The sequence below is a fragment of the Amblyomma americanum genome, chromosome 1, assembly GCF_052857255.1.
Source record: "Amblyomma americanum isolate KBUSLIRL-KWMA chromosome 1, ASM5285725v1, whole genome shotgun sequence".
In the NCBI taxonomy this organism is placed as follows: Eukaryota; Metazoa; Arthropoda; class Arachnida; order Ixodida; family Ixodidae; genus Amblyomma; species Amblyomma americanum.
The window spans coordinates 255,380,433-255,400,206 of record NC_135497.1 but is presented as its reverse complement, the minus strand read 5'-3'; the positions used below and the strand labels follow the sequence as shown (position 1 = coordinate 255,400,206).

The following is a 19,774-nucleotide window of genomic DNA, read 5'->3' as shown; positions in this document are numbered from 1 at the left end:
GGCTAATGTTAAAACGTTTTCCGGCAAGGAGAGTGCGTTACCGAACATCCTTTTATTTGTTGTGTCCCCATCATTTTGATAGTTTTCTTTGAGGATTGTGGTGCTGTTTGCGCATACTTTCCCAAAAGACTTGGAGTAACTCTTTACCGCATGGGATTGGGCTGCATAGTGTGTATAACTAGTGCAAAAAAAAAAAATGTGCACAAGAAGTATGCGTTTTTTTTGCTGGTTTGCATGTGGTGCGCAAATGTTGCACGTGCATCTTTTTCTACCTGGCGTAACGGCTTAGAGCAAAGCTTCGCCAACAGACTCCAAATAACGCCGAAAACTACAAGACAAACACTGTCATGGCTGTTATGAGACGTCGAAGAGGAAAGGGAATTATGGCTGCAGTTGTCAAAAACGCGGCTCCAACAGCGTGATTTTTAAGATCAAGGCTGATGTGTCGACGGAACTCTCATATTTTCGACTGCATTATAATTATGGCACAATGGGGTGAATGGCGTGAAATCCTACAATGTTTCCTGAGAGCTCTAATGAAGTTTATGTAGTTTGTTTTTTTAAAACATTTTTTTCATTATCTCGTCACGTTGCAGCGGCAGAGCTAATTAACTCTAATCAGAATTCTCAGTTTTACTTTCTCAATATGTGACCACCAATGCTTGGTTTGGGGGGGGGGGGGGGGGGGGGGGTTCAACGTCCCAAAGCGACTCAGGCTATGAGAGACGCCGTAAATTTCGACCACCTGGGGTTCTTTAACGTGCATTGACATCGCACAGAACACGGGCCTCTAGCATTTCGCCTTCATCGAAATGCGACCGCCGCGGCCGGGATAGAAATCGCGTCTTCCGGGTCAGCAGCCGAGCGCCGTAACCACTCAGACACCGCGGCGGCCCGACCAGTACTTGGAGTAGAACCTGTCTCCACCGGTATCCCAGCAGAATGCTGTACAGAGCTGGTCGTCTGTGTGCAAGTAAATGGCCGTCACTCTGTCCGGAAGGCGTAACATCTATCCGTGCTTGATTGAGATCGGCGCGCGGCAGTGTAGCAACACACAGAGCGCCATATTGGTGCAAATGCTGCTGCGGCGTAAAAACATTGCAGGGTTTTAAAGTATTTAAACCAAGCAGACATGGGAAAGCACGTGTTTAGTCTGGCTGGATTATGGTTTTGCTTTGGTGGATCATCAGCAGTTCTGGTCGATGTTAAGCTGATCTGATCTGTTCGCGCAGCAGATGGAAGGTGATGAAGACGAAGACGTGCAACGTACAGCGCGAGAGTGTGTTGCAGTTTAACACGAGGCGTGATCGGCTGTGTCGATAGCATGCATAGTGCTCTCGATCAGTGGCCAGCAAAGCTGATCTGTTCGCGCCGCCGCGGGTTCGCATCGCAGTGGCACCAATATTTATTTATTTATTTACTCAAGGTCAAGGCTTCAGCGATGGCCCGGCTTTTGCGGCTTTGGTCGTGAAGTAGAGCTTTCCCTCTAAAAGAAGGAGTCTTGACGATGCCGCTTTAAGCAGCCGATAGACGGTGAGTGGGGCGAGACCGAATGTAAGCGGCGTACGCTAGGCCAGCAGCGAGAGTTTCTTCCCTGCGAAAAAAAAGTGGCCGGCTAAGCTGACTACTCTTATGGGTACGCTGATGACATGTTAAAATGAAGACACATTAATGACAAGTTAAAGAAAAAAAAAGAAAATTTAATTACACCGAACAAGCGTGCCTTGCGATCTGAGAAGTTGCGGGGCAAGTAATGAAGTAATTATGAACGTAGGAGACGTGGGCTCTTTAGCACTGAAATCTAACAGCTTACAGACATTTTCTAGCAAAATGCGTGAAATGGGAGCCGCTTCCCAGCGCGACAAAAAAGTAACATTAAGAATATGGTACTGGATGGGAAGTTCTTTCGACCACTACTTCTGTTTTTCAAGAAAATGTCTGAGTTGCGCGAAAACAAACAAACAAAATGTGTGGGCGTTGCGAAGTTGCAGCAAATTCGTCATGCTGAACTGAAATGGTGCACAATTCCCACACTGCTTTCACGACGTAGCAAAAAAATTTTAACGTTGCCATGAAATGTTGCGGAGTATTTTATGGTTTGTGTTTCAATATAATGTGAAACTGTTGCGCACTTTGGATGAATCCAGCGGCACGCGCATGCATTTGCCGTCTAAAGCTAACGGAACACCTGAGCCGCAAAGTAAATGAGCTGCTTAGCGTGCACTGCATGCAGTGCCCCGCCCACCTACCGGGATGGGCGGTGAACGAAGTAGATGTGGTTAAATCGGAATACAAAGACTAATAAAGGCGTTCAGAAGCCAAATAACGAGAAACGGAAGAGCTCGCAGTTAAAAATTACAACTCTTTTTTTTTTCTGAAAGTAATGAGCCGTATTTTGCAACAATTGTTCCTTCCGGTTCATTCTTGCGCGTCTGTGCCATTGGACAGCCCCGTCCTTGATACTGGAACCAGCGACTAGCATTGCTTGCCAGATGTATCAACCCTGACGTTACAGGCGAGCAGCGCCAATAAAAAATGGTCAAAGAATGATTCGGGGAAAACGAAAGATCGTTGCAGGATATATGGCTTGAGGAACCTTATCTAGTCAAAATTCCTTTTCTTACCCATTCTTCAGCCTGCTTGCCGTTGGCCAGCGTCGCCCTTGACGACAGAGCCGGTCAGCGTCATTGCTGGTTAGCTGTCAACATTGTGTGGCAGGCTCAAGCGACTGACGATGGAGAGGGAAAGGAATTAATCGTAAAAAGACTCGTTACGAAAATACAGCCACAAGGTTCCGAGCTCGGTGACAGATGGCGGACATACGGTAACAGGAGCCTGTAAATCAGGACTCACACGCGCTGCGCTCAGCGTGCCATTCTTGCGCTCGAAAAGGACGAGCACTGTTGGGACGGCAAGGGGGGTGCTCAGGGGGATGCTGAACAGGCCACTGATTCGCCCTACTCGCAGGGTGAAGGCGAAAGAATTCAATCATGGCAGGAAAGGATATTCGGCTGCGGCATTTTTTTTTGTTTGCCAGCAACTATAAGTCTTGTCATTCGGCCACACGATTTTATTTCTCCGCTCTAAATGAAAAGAGTGCGCGGCAACGTATGCGCTCGGCTCGCTCGGTCACCCTTCCCGATATTGACAGTCGACTAATGGAGCAACGACGTCTGATGAGTGATAAAAAAGAGGAGAAAGACAGCTGCCCCGAGCACAATTCGCCCCCTTTTCTGCACAGGGCCGAGAAGGGAGCGGCGCCATTAGGGGAGACCCGAACATGCGGGGGGCACCCAAATGAGCGAGAGCGTGGCATCGGCTGATTTCTCCCGGAGGGCGATTACGGACAGGGCCGAGCCGCTTGACAGCGCCAAGGAGCCGCTCTTCATTATTTGCCCGTCAAGCGGCAGACATGCGACAGGCCCGGCGCAAATAGAAAAGCGGGCACATCTCCGAGGAGACCAGCGCTGCCGCGCCAGCGGTCGTCATAGAGACGGCGTCTCGGCGCTGGAACCCGGGGTAGCCGTGGAAGCCGCACTTGTGGCGTGCTCTAGCGCAGAACTAGGTAATTAGAGCACGTAATGATGCGAGATGAAACCGTACTCATTAGGAGGGGAGGTGGCGAGGAATGAGGGAGGTGCGTGGCACCACAACTCATCTGGTGTCGTTGGTAGAAGAAGACGCGGCCGCTATTGGCCCCGAATCACGCGGCAGATTACGAGGCTATTTTCTTTCTTTCCCTGCCTCCATATTTCCCCTCTTCCACGCGTGGATGGCAGCGCGCGATGGAGAAAGGTGTCGCCGCAGTGCTTATGTCGGCGCTGCAGGCAGACAAACCGATTTTGCTCCGATGCTGGCACAAGTGCATGAAAAGAAAGGAAATTCCGGCTGACTCTCAGAAATGAAATTTAAGTTCGCTCCTAGAACTGCAACAAAACTTGTCCTATAAATCAAATATTTTGTAAAATTTATGAATTTAATACATTCTCAGGCGCATGTAATTAAGGGAAAAGGTAAACGCTCCCGCGCGTTCACGGAAACTCAGTGGGCGTTCGTCAGCAGCTCGCGAGTGAAAATTTTTAAGCAAAAAAGTTAGGCACTGGAAAAAAAAAGTTTAATAAAACAAAGAAAGATATTTGGGTGAGCTTCGCATGTCGTGGTTTGATAAAGACGTTTTTTAGTGGAACGCGAAAGATAAAGAATAAAAAACGCCTTTGGTGGCCTAACGACTTCTCCTTGAGAACTTGGCTATTTTATTCATACAGCGAAGTGCTACAGTCAGAAGTAAATAGTATGGCCGTTATTGAAGGCATTCTATCTATGTATTGTACGCCAGTGACTTCCCACATGCAAAAGAATAAAAAATGACTGTACACTGGAGCAAATTTCAAGAACGCTTGACCTTTTTTATCTGCGGGTCTGAGGCGACGGTATACCTCCCTCACTTCAAGGCGAGCCGCCATTACGCTAGGAGTTTCTTCTGCTCTGTGAGCATGAAGCGCAGCGCCAGCTCCCCAGACAAATACGTGACTTCCTTACTTGGTCGCACAGCCGCCCCGCTTGCGCCTCGAGCATGCGTTCAGCGTACAGGCAGGAGGGCCATTGAGGGAAAGCCACAATCATCGTTCGGCGAGTTGCCCACTGCGGGCGGTCCTAATCGCCAAGTCTTGTATGGCTCTCGCAACGAGCTATGCGCCGAGCGGCGCTACGCTCGCTGGGCAGCGCCTTTGGTTCGTCGGCGCCTGCGCGGTTAAACCACTCAGCGGACTCACGCAGGGAGCCAAGGTCGTGCGCAGCGCCGGTTGCTGCCTAGATGGCCGAAGGTCGCCGGCCTACCAGGAATCCCTTCGACCGATACTAGTGCCCACGGGATAGTCGAGGTGCCCGGACAAAGTTGACACTCTCGTTACGTGCATTGCTCTCTAAGTGACATTTCGTATCAGGCACGCAGCCAGAAATTCTTTTTTTTTTTGTATCGAGAGGGTGGAGGGGGTACTTCGCGGAGGATGCTCAACTAGAAGATTGGGGGAAGTGGAGGCTGAGCTAGATTTTGAGAGCCTCCCCCCCCCCCCCTCCCCCACACACTTTTTCTTGGATACGTTCCTGCTTCGTATACCGATAATAAAGGCACGTTGGATGCGGCTTCAGTGGTCAGCAAAGAGACACAGCTTGCGGCCTCGATTTTAAAGGGGCTCTGAAACGCCTTCCGAGGAGAGCACATTAACTCACTTAATCACTGCACTGTGTTGCCATGAAAACCGGAGCCAAATAATACTCTTCTACACTCAACAGAGGACCCACAATCACGCGTGAAAGTTGGCGAGCCCTTCCCGGCGACATTTTCATGCTCGCACCCTCCTCCGTCCCCCGCATCTGCGTAGACAAGGTGAGAGGTGGCCATTGGTTAGATTCTTTCAGACGTCGGGCAGCTACCGTGGCCGCGGCTAATAAGCCGCTTAGCTCCGGCGGGTCGGGAAGCTCCGCTCCAAGAGGGGGGTAGGCGAAGGAGCGCCTGCCTTCCAGCGTGCAAAAAGTGACGAGAGGAGAGGGAAAGGCGCGAAGACGCTGAAATTCAAATTGTAACTACAGACAACTCAGCTTCTACAAAGCGCATTTAAACAATGCTTGCTGGACACTATTCGTGAAGCGGCGTGCTTCAATATCCCGTGCATGCCGCAACTTTATTAGAGCCCCCTTCACAGCCCCTTTAACAGGAGCAGCTGCGTGAGGTGCTGCCGAGACTAACGCCGAAGCTGGTCACTGGCGTGCCCCGAGAGAGGGCACAGGAAGGGGCGCCCCGAAAAAGGACAGCACAGACTGGCACCACACCTCACTCCGCTGAAAGGAAGACCGGGGGAGCGTGTGTACCGCGTTCACCCTTCCTCGCTTCCCCACGCAGCCAGGTGCCGCTGAGAAGGCGCTCGTGGGGTCCGTCGCGTCCGCTACTTTTGGGAAATAGTCCCTTTTGCTTTCTTGGTAAAGTGCACCGGCATTGTTGTATGTAACCACTAACTCTGGGGCCTTGCATCATTCAACCGTGAGAGCTAAAAGTGCACTGCTGTTTTCTCTCACCCCCCTAGCTGCGTCCTCTGCTGAAGAAGCAAAAGTCTTCCATAACGCAGGGAAAGAAGAGCCACTGGAGAGTGCATTGTGAGTCACTGCAGCGCACACGTTGCCCGTGCAAGCAGCGCACCTTCCTGCGTCCAGCACAGCCGTAAATGGCCAACGGGGTTGAAATAACAACGGCAGCTGCATGACTGAGCTGGAATGGGCGTGGACACATGCAGCTGCACTGAGATGGCCTCTTTTTTGTGCGAGACCTTCCGCGCATGATGCGGCCACGTAAAGAGCCTGGAAAAAAAGGAAATGCAGTGCTCGGCGCGGCACTCGCGTAGGTGTTGGTGAATCGGACACCCATTGCGATCGGAACATGAAAGCCACACGACGCCCAACGAGTAACGGGGCCTGTAGCAATAGAGATGAACGCGCTACGAAAATAAATACAACGAAAAGCACGACTGAACGAGCCCTCCGCGACAAGTTCGCGATGCTTGGACGCCTCCTCTCAAGCCCAGGGCGTCACAAAATTTGAAGCGAGGGCCGGGCGCGCGGGATCATTATCGCTTCCTCAGCGGGGAACAAAAACGAGTGAGCGAGATTTGAAATCGTGAAAGCGCGCAAAATGGTAGCCTTCTAACGAAGCGCTCCGCCCCAATATTCCACCGAGGATAGGGCGAAAGGAGAAGGCAGGGGCGAGTTGCGTGGCGTAATCTCTGGCCGCTAATGGGGCGCCCCGGTGGCACCCGCTAACGTGCCGACTGTCGCCCGAGCCACGCGCGGAGCGCGGACGTCAGTCAAGAAATGGGCGATTCAAATGAGGGGAGAAGTTCACTTCGGAAACTCGTTCGCTCGCTGCTGGCTAGGACGCTTAACTTTTTCCCCCCGTTTTTTTTTTGTTTCGCGCTCCTCAGTTCTTCGATAGCACTCCCTCGAAACCGAGGCGTGCTCGTTCGCCACGTCTGCTAGTTGCGCACGCCCCAGAAAATGCCAAGCCCCCCCCCCCCCCCCCCGGTCCCCGTCGCGTGATGCGACCTTCGTGAAAGGAGAGAGAGAGAGAGAGAGAGAGAGAGAGAGAGAGAGAGAGAGAGAGAGAGAGAGAGAGAGAGAGAGAGGCAACGTAGCCTTCATGGGCGAATCTATCGGGAGCCCTTTGTGTCGCACCTCCTCCGGGCCACTTGTTACGTACCCCCCTTTCGTGTCAGCCCCGTGGCCTTTCCTTTTTTCACCACGCTAAAGACAATGCTCGCTCGAGGATTGTTACTCCTAAAGGCGACGACGGCCGCGTGCTGTTCAAGCCTGGGAAGAAACGCGTACAGCATCCAAGGGGCGTCGCCTTGCAAAGAGATTGCGCCTGCAAATGGGCCTCCGAGGGGCTCCTCTCGCAACCGGCGCGCTCAGGATTTCTTTGGCGGCGGGGCCCTTAATTTGGGGAGGAGCGGCTCTTCGTGCCTTTTTTTTTTTTTGCCGCGGTTGAGGCAAGCATTCACGCACTCTTGCGCGGGTTTTTTCTTTTTTTTTCCTGCTCCTCCGACTGCAGCGCTTTTGGTTTTATCGTGTTTTTTTTGCTGACGTTTTTCTAGTCCCATCGTTTTCGCGACGAGACAAAAGATAAGCACTTCAGTGGTCTGGGCCTTGACAGATGTCCACGGCATTTTTTATTTATTTGTTTTTTTATTTATCTGGCGCGGACACTGCCTTTTTTTCTCGCTTTTCATACCATTTACTTTTCACTTTTGCGTGCAATGTAATCTCTGACAATATTTGTCATTGCAAGTAACACAGACCTAATTTGACGAAAACAGGAACATATTTAATACACTACCTGTAGGAAGAACTTTTGCAGACCTCATCGTGAGATGATAGTCATCGAAAAGACAATAAGCAAAAATGTCGGTCACCCTCCATCCATCTACAAAATGAGCATTTTCATTTCGCTCGCCCCCAATATGCATCATGCCCAAGTTGGCGCGCACCATTATTTAAAAATAGAGTTTTATATGCCATAACAGAAATCGCGCTGTAACGTACGCTAAAGCGGAAGGCTTCGTATTATTTTCGATCAGATCGCTCGGTCTCAGCACTCGAGCGGGAATTAAGGTTTAAAAAAAAAAAGCTGCATCCTTGCAGAGAAATGGGACCAAGCATACTGCCATGGGCTACTTGTAGCAGCGATCAGAGTTTTTTTGTCTAAGTGCGTATACTTAACACAAGAGATCGCAGAGGTCGCAAAAGGTGACCAGGCTTCCAAATAACCGCCAGCGGCTGCTCGCTTACTCAGCGTGCAACCCTAGCGAAGCGATCGACGCACAAGAAACGAAAAATGGAGACCACGAACCTTGTCCTCGCGCGCGTCTCGTTTCGCTGGTCGCACAGTGGCGTCCGCATGTACCGACTCGGCCAGTCTCCGATCCTTCCCCAGTTCACTGGTGCTTGTCTCTCAACGAGTAGTGAAGCGTAGCTCTGTGCTTAACAAAGAGCGCTTTTTTTTTTTTCATGGCATCGTGCTTGAAAGCTTCGTTGCTATGACGATCTGTTGAGGTTGTTTTCTTGTCTGGGCTCTCTGTGTTTGTTTCGTTCGTAAAGAAAAACAAAACAAGATGAAGATAGGGCTGGCTAAACATTTCTAGCCGAGCTAACCTGAAGCAACTGTTTCTCACAACATACTAGGCCATTTTGAAAGACCGCAGAGCACTGAAGGCAGTACAAAAAAAGTGATTATTTTCGCTAAAGTTCCATTAGATGCAATGAAAAAAAAACCCTACATACTATTCACGACTATATATAATTTCTAGCAAAATACACTTTGGTTTAATTCGCTACTGCCCTCCACTCCTCTCCCTTCCTTCCCCGCTTTTTTTTTTTTAAACGTGACACACACGAGTTGCGGCACTCTACAGATTGCGTGAAGAAGTGGCCCACTGCCCAAGCGGAGTATATCTCTCGTTTTAGATTCCTCAACTACTCCTTTGCATCGGCGGCCGTCGTCGTTCGATGTCTTAATTTGACGAGTGGGCTGACGCTGCAGGGAATCGACGGCGCACCCACTGGACAGCTGCATAGCGCGGGCAGAAACGCTCGCAGCCATCGCGCGCCTCTGCATCCCCCGAAAAAGAGATGCCCGGCGTCAGTAATCGATGTCACTGTTCAAAAGGACGTCACAGAAATAAACCCTCGGCCTCGCTCTTCGCTTTCCCCTAGTTTGGCGATTGTGACTTCCGCCATGAAGCGATTCGGTTCTTTCCACCAGTGCCAAAGCTTTTGAGGAGTGAGACCAAGACCGTTGCCGTTCAAAGGCCCCCCCCCCCCCCCCCCCCTTCCCCTCCCGCCTTTTTTTCGCTCAATATTGTTTATCGCGGACTTCGGTAGACTTTTGACAGTGGCTGAAGGATCACAATTATTTTGCTCGGGAAGAATCGAGCAGCCCCTCAAAATTTGGCGGAGCTGCTCGATTTTTATTAGGCATTCCGCCCACACGCTTTACGCCGTGGTAGAAGAGAGAGAGAGATGTAGTTTAAAGACACGACTGACGTATACTGCGGTTTACAGTTTGGCTCACGGCTAGTAGCGGAGCTTAGTTTAAACAGCCTGAGGATTTGGGACTTGCGGGCAAAAAAATACAAAAACAAAAGAACGAGCTGCACACGTATTCTTGCGTTTTTGCATCGCCGTGTGGGCCGCACTACGAAGCTTGTACGCGCGACGCTGAGTCGCACTGCCTTGCTACATATGTCCCCATCGGGCACCTCTCCATAGAAACTGGCTGCCACCTAGTCACCGCAACGTCAACAGCCATGGTGCGCCTCTGTTTTAGGCAAAATGTAACGGAAATAGGAGGAGAACAAAAAAAAAACAAGTCTGGTAGGGGCGAAACTGCCTTTAAGGCCTACACAAAGGTTATAGTTAGAATAAGGTGCAGGTGAAAAGAAGATGAAGGGTGTGTATGCGTAGTGGATGATGAGCTAATGTAGCCGGACAGCCGAGCCAGATGCAACCGCTGAGGGCACAAGACGTCAACTCTCCCGAACCTCACCCGCGGTGGGCTCTGGATCGCCCGGCGGAAGGGCGAATAAATGGGAGCTGCAGGGAAGGTGATATAGTAAACTACAAGGAAATGGAATTAGCGAATACAAACGAGAAATTTACGACGCATATACCTTAACGCGCAGAAAAATTTGCATAGTAATTTGCGCGGCGCGGCAGCTCGGGAACAGCCTCGTCTCGGCGCTGCGTTCACCGGTCGCGCCGTGATTATTATTTTTTATTTACTTTCTGGCCTGCCATGCTTTCAACTTCCGTCAAGTGACGTCAACTGCTTGCTCGTCGTCATTGTTTTTGCGCTGCGTGATCTCTCCGCGCACGTGGTTCTCTCTGGAGAAATGTGGGACACCTTCCTCTATTCCGTGCGCTTAGCAGAAACGAGAATGAGGCACTTCTCGACGTTCTGCTGCCGCGGCGGGATTATTAAGTGCAGCCACTCTCGTCATTGCTGCTGGCGGTTTAACGCCGCTCGCTGTTGCTTTTTTCCCAGTTTATTACGACCGTTTTTGTATTTCTCAACTACAACTTTTTTTTGTATGCATGACGAACTCGTGCTGCGTTTACCGTTATATTTAATCTTCTTCCTGATAGATAACTTCCTCCTTTGCTCTTCTGATCGCTGGGCATTGACGCGCCAGTGGGACTCGTCTTGGATCGCCAGTGCCAAGGCGTTCCGCGTCTAAGAGGACGCTCTGATGCAATAACAAGAGAGAAATAAGGTAGAAGTGATTAGCGTTCTCCGTAGGGGCGGTTATTACAGTCTCTGGCATTGTTCTTTTTGTGTGTATATAATACGTCCGGCATGCACGACGCGTCGTCAAATGTGCGCACAAAACCTTCCAAACAGCTATATTTCTTTATTTTGAACGTTAAGCGGAGCTTGAGAGAAAAGATGTAAGCGCGAAACTCGCCACGAAGCAGAGGGCCACACACACAAAAAAAAAGCTCGCCAGTAGCACCGCAGTGAGGCGACGAAAAGTGCCCTTTTCACGCGCAGCGAAACAAGGGAGAGATGAGAAGCAAGCAGTCAGAACCGCTTCAGCGCGGCTGCAGTCGCAAGAGAAACTGCAGGAGGTATCATCAGAACGCGAGAGCGAGTATTAAAACGAGCACCGAAGAGAAGGAGGTAGGCGCTCATTACGGGCGGGAAAGTGCTGTAGCGGCCCTTGGAGGCGTGAAACAGCACCTGTCCAAAAGTTTCTCGGCGGCCGCGCACGTATAGTTAGCGGCGTGCGCTACGTGACATCATTATTCTTAGCTGCACGAGTGGACGGCGAACGGAGGGGCGCGCGCGGCTGCGAGCCGACGATGGCGGCCAGAAAGCGCTTCGCCAAACAAGCGTCGGCGACAAGATGTACCTCCGGGGGATTAGCGAGGATTTCGGGGCTTTCGTCTGCGTAAACGGCGCGTCGTCGCCATATTCCACTCCTCCCCGAAGCCTCCGGGTCTGCCGCCGACTTGATCCACAATTCCCGGCGGCGGGAGAAGAGGAGAGCCGCTGGGTGGCGCAAAGCCCGACGCCTCCGGTGTGCGTAACGTGCGCGGCGAGCGGCGGACGCGCTTAACGGGATTTCGCGCGCGGTGAATAATCAGCGCGAGGGAAAACAAGACGGAGCTATCGCCGAAACAGAACTGGACAGCCGCCCGGCCGGAGGATAAAGCGGCCACTGCTCGCGCCAGAGCCGGACGGCGGCGGGTGCAGTCACCGACGAGCCAGTTTCTCCAACATGGAGTTTATCCAACAGGGAGTTTCAGACTCGGAAGGTGCGAGAAGAGAACGCGTCTCTCGCAGCCACGCAGCAAAAGTGGCACGCGTTTGGATTGAGCAAAGATCTGGCTCCGCACTGAGCTGAGTGTGAAGAACGAGCCAACAGCGGTGTAGGATAGAGACAGCGCCGCGGCGATGCGCATGAGCAGTAACCTTTTGCACGTCGCTCCGTCCCCAAATGTTTTATTACACCCGCCGTACGCAAACTGAGCGGGTTTTTGTTCAGCGTGAATGATTTCACGGCTGCTTTTGAAGAAATAGCGCCGCAAATGTCTCACTTCTCGGTGGACACCTCACCTGCTCCGTGAGGGAAGGGAGGAAGGTGGAAGTGAAAGATGAGAGAGAGAAACAGGTGCCGTAGTGGAAGGCTCCGGAATAATTTCTACCACCTGGTGATCCTTAACGCACACTGACATCGCACAGTTCACGGGCGCCTTTAGCTTATCGCCTCCATCGAAATGCGGCCGCCGCGGTCGGGTTCGAACCCGGGTACTCAGGCTCAGTAGTCGAACGCTGTCGAATTGATTTTTTGAGCCAGTGCGCGCAACTCCTGCGGCTGTGTCTCATGCCGGTTGCCCAACGCTCGCAAAGTTTGTGACTGCGGTCAAATGTGCGAAAAGGCGAGGGGCGCACTCTGCTCACAGGTGCGATCGCCAGTGCGGAGGCCGTCTCCGAGAGGCCACTAAAAGTGCCGCGGTGCCAGGGCCGCTTTCGCCACCATGCCGCCCTCTGCATTCACGAGCGTCGGAACGGAGCGAGCGCCCCCTCCTCGGTGGTAGAGCAGGGGCTGCAGCAGTGACAGTTTTGTGCCGGCGAACGCAGCCGGCGCACCCTCGACGGTCGTCGCGCGCCCCGACAGCCAAAAATCGAAGCTATCTCGGGGTTGCAGCTTTTTCAGCGGGGGCGGGAAGAGGACGGGACGGGCGGAAATTAGCGGTCGCCCCGGCCGCCGCTCTCGGCACATCGACGCGTCGCCTTATCGGAGATTCCGGCCGCCGCGGGCTTGCTCATCCTTCAAGGGTGCGATGCCGCTCCCGCGGCGCGTTCGATTGGTGCACCTGCATATGCGGGCAGCCGACTCCGCCCGGTTGAAGGGGACCGGCTGCGGTCGATGTCCTCCGGGAACGGCGAGGGAAAACGCTGCAGGCGGCCGCTTTCCAGCGACGATATAGCGCTCGCGCAAACTTCGAACGGAAGTTCCTGCGCGAAGGAGGCTACGACTTCTACCAGGAACCTTATATAGGTCATGACTGCGTATACTGGCGATCGAGAGTTGATCCACTGCTATAAGCAACTCCTGGGGACGGTACTACCCTTTCCTTGCAGCCGCCATTGTCGAATAGAAGTTGGCCATCATCAGCGCCGAGGAATTCACGCGCAGGGACAGGAGTCCATGGATTCACTTTAAAAAAAATTTGCATTCTTTAGCGACACGTCGCCAAGCAATGACGGGTGCATGTGCGAAGGCCCTGCAGGACTTGTTTCCAGCGAGGCGCATGATTCACCAACTTTTGTTTCGAGTGTGCCCTGTAATCTACCCGTGGGTTTTGGGCCGCTTTCAACGTGTGCTTCATTCCCCCTATTCCTTGCATACTCAATATGAATGAAATAACAGAGAAGCTAACTGCATGTTTAGCCGTGTAAGTGCGCCACTTTTTTTGCAGTTGAAGCGGTCGCCGTGTCCCTGCCGCAGATACTCTTCAAATAACGCCACTGAGCCTCTCCCGACATTCGTTATCCAGAGAAAGAGTGCATGCGTCGGCCGTACAACGATGCGCGCGGACAGCGTGGGTGCCCGGTGTGGTGCGTGCGGGCGCGCACGGGCAAGCTGTCGCCCCCGTCCCGCCGAGAGCCCTCCCTCTCCGCGAGGCACACGTGAGCAAATTGTATCGAGAAAACGGGCAAGGCGAAAGAGCCTCGTTACACGCCTTGGTTGTGCGCGCGAAGGGAAGCGAGAACAAAGGCCGCGATAAAAGCAGCGTGTCACTGTTGCAACGAATGATCCGAGGACTGCAGATTGAAACCCAGCAAAAACAAAAAAAAACCGGCGCGCCGGAAGGTCCTCATTATGGCCAGGCTCTGGCGTGCTCGCTAACTGGACAGAAAACCGGGCGCGCCAGCGAGCGCGCACCGCCGCACTGTTTCCCACCCGGTGCTTTCTTTGGGCTCTCTTTATTGTTTTCAGGCTCCTTCCTGACCACTTCTCTTGGCACAGTTGTGCGCTTCCACCGGATTGCCTCCCCCCCTACCTGCGGCGCGCTCGCCTGGCCTCGCAGGTGCGTCCGCCCCCAAGGCTCTAGCACGCTCCTCCAGGAGAACGCCGAGGCGCCCAAAGAAACACAGCTCTCGGCGGTGGCCACGAAGTCGCCGTCCTTGTGCAGGGTGCTTCTTTTGCAGTTCGAAACGAATCGTCCCGTATATATATATGTACGTACATATATATTTGTCTATTTGTGTACTAAATATAAGAAAAGCAACAAAAAAATTGCCTCGAAGCGGGACAAGCACTAATGATTAGAGCGTTCAGATGTTAGCACGCCCGAGTAAATTCCAGCAGGTCCGGGGAAGTTCGCTTCCACGCTGCTGAAGACGATCTGGACCTGGTGCAACGCCGGTAACGATCGCCTTTGAGACAGAGACTTTCTCGATGACCGTGTCACAGATCTCAGTTGAACTGTTTGAATCTTCTTTTTTTTTCTGTCGCTGTATTTGACGCAAGTCTCGTCCTGAAGGGTACCGCGTATTCCTCTTTCACCGCGCTCTTCATTTTTATTTCCTTCTCCCTCTGCCTTCGATGGCATTGGCTTGGCCACCTCGCGCTCTTTCGACTTTCCGTGGCGAAGTCTCTAACAGGTTTATTCGTCTTCGTACTTGATAAGAACCACAGCGTTCCAATTTGTCGCCTGCAAGGTTAAAGGCCGGATCGGGTGCTACTGGTCGCGTTTTGGGTTTTGCGGCAGAGCAGTCATAGGCTGCTATCACACAAACACGGCAGGACCGCCACTTGGAGCAAACATCACTCACTGCGTATGAGCGCAGAAAGCTTTCGGAATACTTTTCTTCACGACCACTGTCAGGGGGAATATAAAGAGGCTTCGGGAAAATTGAATCCTGTTAACGAAAGCTTCCTAAGCTAGTGCCTGCCGCGGTCGGCAGATGTCACTCTGCGCTTTTCCACGGCTGCGCAAGTACGTGTGCGATGACTTCGCTTCAGCTGGCCACCATGTGAATGAAAAGAGTATTGCGGGCAGGAGTGTTACTGAATGGGGGCTTCTAACGGTTTCCATTTGAATCTTTAACAAAAACATGCGACACAATGGTGTTTCTCGCAAATCACTCGACACTCATTGCAGCTGTGAGGGATACATGGCAGGGGATCTTGTTTCCTTAGGCGCCGCAGATCCCTGCGTCCGCTGCGTATCTGCTGCGAAGGCTGCAGGGCTCGCGAGGATATAAGCCGATGATCCGCACGGGGTCAGTAAGAGCTTCGGCGTGGCGATAAGGCAGGTCTAGCTGCGTCCCCACTGCGCTCGCTGTGTCGAGCATGCGATGGCGTAAGACGCTGTCGTGCATTGGGCAGCAGTTCGGCCCCGTGTAAAGCTCGTATTTACTGAATTAGCACAGCAGCGTCGCATGCTCAGCATACACCACTTGCCCTAACTGCACTGAGCTGCGTCTGCTGGTCATTGATTTTGCCAGCGACGCCGACTCATAAAGCTGCCAAGCGTCTGCTTATGGACATAGCGCGAATCAGGTGCCTTGCTGCCTTTAATCTACAATACTAAACAAGGTGTAAGCAGAAATATTTATGCCTAACATCTTTCATGGCGAAGTACACGCGCAAACCATTAAAAAATTAAACAATATCTGTGCAGAACAGAACCCTTCAAGAACTATCCGCCGGTGGAACGCTCTGCCTTCTGACTCTGTGGAATACTTGGCTGTCGAATTTTTCTTGTCAAAAATGAAGCGCCTGCGCATTAGTTAACCAATGTGTTTTCGTTCACGCGACGTCTAAGCTGCCATCCTTATTTCTTTCTCATGAATATATTTTGTGTTGTAGTTGGCATCTTGTCTGCTGATGCAGCCACTTTTGTCCTTTCTGTGTTTATTTACGGCCCTAGTGGACGGACCATTCACATGTTCTATTCTTTTTAAAATGTCTCTTGCAACGCTTATCTTCTGCTTCGTTATCTTTACTATGTACTGCTGCCTTAGGTATTCGGTGAAGGCTGGCAGTATTTATGAAATAAATCCGCTTTAGTGCCCGATCGTCAGTGTCGATGTATTGCTTCTGGTGTTTGTACGGCCACCGTTTGAGCATGATGACCGCTGGTAATACAGAGAGCAGTGATTTCGTCGTACTGTGCTCGACACATGGAAATGCAGTCGCGTCACTTGCACAAAGCTCTCTTAAATAGTACAGAGTGTGAGGTGAATTCAGCACCAAGGTGTTCGAATGCTTTGTGGAGGCTTGTAGAGCCCTATAGATCCATATAGAGCCTTTCAGAACCCTGTAAAGCCTTATAGAGTATCTTACAGCCTGGTAAGGGTTACAGCCTTTCCCAACGAGATTCAGTATTCTTCGCCGATGCAAAGACCATCCGTGCGTGTGTTGTAACAAGTATTCGCGACATTTCACCAAACATCTTTATTTCAGTCGATTCAATCTGGCGGCATTCAACATCTGAAGCAGCTGCTCATATTTTCACCCGTCCTTGTGTTTCATCTGGTCAAGTCGGTGAAATATTAGTGACTAAAAACCGAATTAACGCCACTAGTTATATCTAAGCGCCAAGTTTACACTAATAGGAAACTTTTTTGGATATGTGACACCGATTTCATGAAAGCGCATTAAAATTAATGGCAACGTAAACAACATTTCTTTCCCCTGTCTTGTTTCCTGCTCGTGTTTAGTGACGAATGCTCCGTTTTCTGTTCCCCTTTTCGAAGTTCCGCGAGCAAATCACGTTCGTAGCCCAAAGAAAAGCGAGCGAAAAAAAAAGGAATACGCAGGGGGGAGACGTAGAGTGTGCGGCTCTTTCTTTTGCCTCCGTCAAGTTTCAATGTTTTGTTTCTGCTGTTTTCTTTGCTCCTCGGTCGGACGCTGCCCGCAGAAGGGGAAGAGCCCAATCCAATGGCGGCCGCCGCGACAGCTGGCAAAGCCAGTCGCCGACTGCCGCAGCCATGGCGGGCGGAGGACGGCGACAGAGACCGGTGCCCTCGGCAAACAATGAACGAATGAAGCGCCCCGGGGAAGGGAAGAAGGGGAGCGGCGCAGAGGAGCGGAGCCATGCCTGCCGACGGGAGCGGAAGAGAAGGCGCCAGCGGCGATGGTAAGTCGGCGCAGTTTTGGATTTCGACGCTTCGTCGAGTCTGCAGAATGTGCTGAAGCCCGCAATCCGTTCTTATTCTTTAGCACCCCTCGCCCCAAGCGCGCTCCGCAGTTCTCTCTCAACCCAGCGTCCCTCCTCCTTTCCTTTCTTTCCCTCGCCTACCGACTGCGGGCGCACGCACGCACGCACGCACGCACGCACGCACGCACGCACGCACACACACACACACACACACACACACACACACACACACACACACACACACACACACACACTCTCTCTCTCTCTCTCTCTCTCTCTCTCTCTCTCTCTCTCTCTGTCTCTCCCCTCCCAATTTCAGGCTGCCTTGTTTTGGCATGTCCTGTCTCGGGGTGGCTTAAGTTGAGGGCCGCAGCAGCACCGGAATCAAAATGTCAGCCTGGCCTACTGTAATGCAATAAAAGGTGACGAAGAGGAAAATAAAAATAAATGACAATAAGAGGAACACAAAACGCACAGCCTTTGTTTATCGCGGAGAGGGAGAGTAATGGTTCGGGCCATTGTGATTGCTAGCGTGGCCTACGGAGCACCCATAACCGTGACTGGGCTGGGATGTACGGAAGTTTAAAACTTGCTCTTAGTGCTATCGTCGTCACACCGGTAGTTCGAATGACGTATGAAAGTCCACCACCTGCAAGGTGGGTACACACAAGAAAAAGAAAAACACCTCCTATGCGGAAGGCGTTAGGCACGAATCCCTGTGCCGTGAACCCACCAGGATTTTCAGTGCTTGCGAGCATCCCTCGGCGCAACGCCGTGGATGGTGCAAGCAACATTTGAGCGCCTGGTGAGGCGGAGGTTTGCGTCGTGCACATGAGTATAGTTCGATGCAAGGTTCGTATGGATATGATTGCGTATGGATATGAATTCGCTTGCACGACGGTGCAACGAAAATCATGAGAGCACACAGTGGGTGCGCTGCGGATGACCGTGTATCGCGTCATGCTCGGTACGGGAGTGAACCAGAACAGACTTATCATAAGGCCTTCTGCAGCTTCCGAATATGACGCGCTGGGCTACCGAACGAGTCCCTGTGCATAACTGTGCCCAATGAGCCGACACTGTAACGGACAGCGCAAGGATATGGCAGCGAGCAAAGCGAGCTTGGCGCGCACTCCGCACAACGGACGCAAAGCCGATAAGAGCAAGCTCTCTGTTTAGCGTTCATAATGCCAAAGGGGAACAGAGCTGTGACGAGGAGTTAGTGCTGCGTGTAGCGACCGCCCTTTTGTAATTCCTCGCTCCCCTCTATTTTGTACAGCTTTTATCGTTCAAATGCGAAACGATAATCCCAGCAGGATCATGGTGCACGTCCGAGCCCTAATTCTACACGTGCAAGTTGCTCGAAGCCAGCACGTCGGTTGTCGCGCTAACAAAGTTGATGCTAGCGCTCTGCCTTTCCCGCGTGACAAAAAGTAACGATGTCACGTGAGGCGGGCAGAATGAGATGTATTTAGTAGACGCACATCGGGACGGCTTTCTCGCAACGAGCTGCGCTGCTAGCGCCTCTCATGTGTCCGCGTATATAACCTCGGCTGCACGCGCAGAAGACGCCTCGCATCGAGTCGCATTTCGTGCTTACGTTCTGACGCGGATCCCCGTCGTTGAAACGGAATTCGGCGCAGATTTGCGACCCTCGAATTTTTGCTCGGCGCATTTCTGAGCGCGGGCTGCTCTGACCTACTCCTCGCCGCGACTGAAGCCTCCTCAGAGGCGAAGAGGACGCTCATTACGAAATACTGCCAACTCCGGCGACCGTCGACTCGCCGTGCCGTTCTCTCCTCGGCCTTCTTTCGCTGCGCCGTTTGTCTATTCGGGATCAGCGGGGCAGGGGTGAGTGGGCGGGCGGGTTCGCCGGTACGCTCTCGTTTCTCATTTCGCAGTAAAGCATCGTTACGCAGCAGCCGCGCTCCGCGTGAGGAAGAAGCCCGTACGTTATTTTGACGTCCGCGACTCGACGGCCGTCGCAGCGGCCGTCTCACATGATCACGCCTAGCGTGCGGCCCCCCGCCTCCGATCTCGCCTCCCGGCTGCGGCACGAACAGCCCGCGCCAGTGACGTCGAGAGCGGCAGCAGGACACAGAGCATCGACGGGTCGCCGGCGGAAGCCGAAATCCGACTTCCGTCGCTCTCTGCTCTTTTCCTACTTCCGAGTGTCTCGCCGGGGGCCAACAACTCGCTGTCAACACGGAACACGCGTAATCACGCCCGACGTTCCGTGTCCCTGCAGCGGTGGTGGACAGCAGCCGGTCACGTGACGGGCCTCGACGCCTCCTCGCCCCGCGTACCTTAGTTTTCCTCCGCGCCCTTGCCGCCGAAGATGTTTTGACAGAGGGAAACACAGCCGCCTTCCTCGCTGCGACGCGGGCAAATGTGAAAGGACAACGGCAGGGGTATTGACACGAATAAGGGCGCTGCTGCGCTCTCTGCCGGCCCTCGGTGCTCGCAGGTTTGCAGCAGCAGGCCGGATAGGCGCCATTCCGAATTCCTCGCTGGCGTTCTGCTTTATCCTTGTTTTGCGCTCTACAATGCG

The 19,774-nt window shown here is 52.5% G+C and overlaps 1 protein-coding gene across 1 annotated transcript in view; it reads left to right on the top strand.

Annotated features, from left to right (window-relative positions):
- The window catches only part of LOC144096668 (uncharacterized), a 60,336-nt gene that overhangs the window by 14,848 nt on the left and 25,714 nt on the right, over nucleotides 1-19,774 (top strand). The window contains exon 2 of the mRNA XM_077629508.1: nucleotides 16,984-17,202. Coding sequence (XP_077485634.1) covers nucleotides 17,054-17,202 — 149 coding nt within the window. The 5' untranslated portion in view covers nucleotides 16,984-17,053. The remainder of the gene's footprint in view (nucleotides 1-16,983; nucleotides 17,203-19,774) is intronic.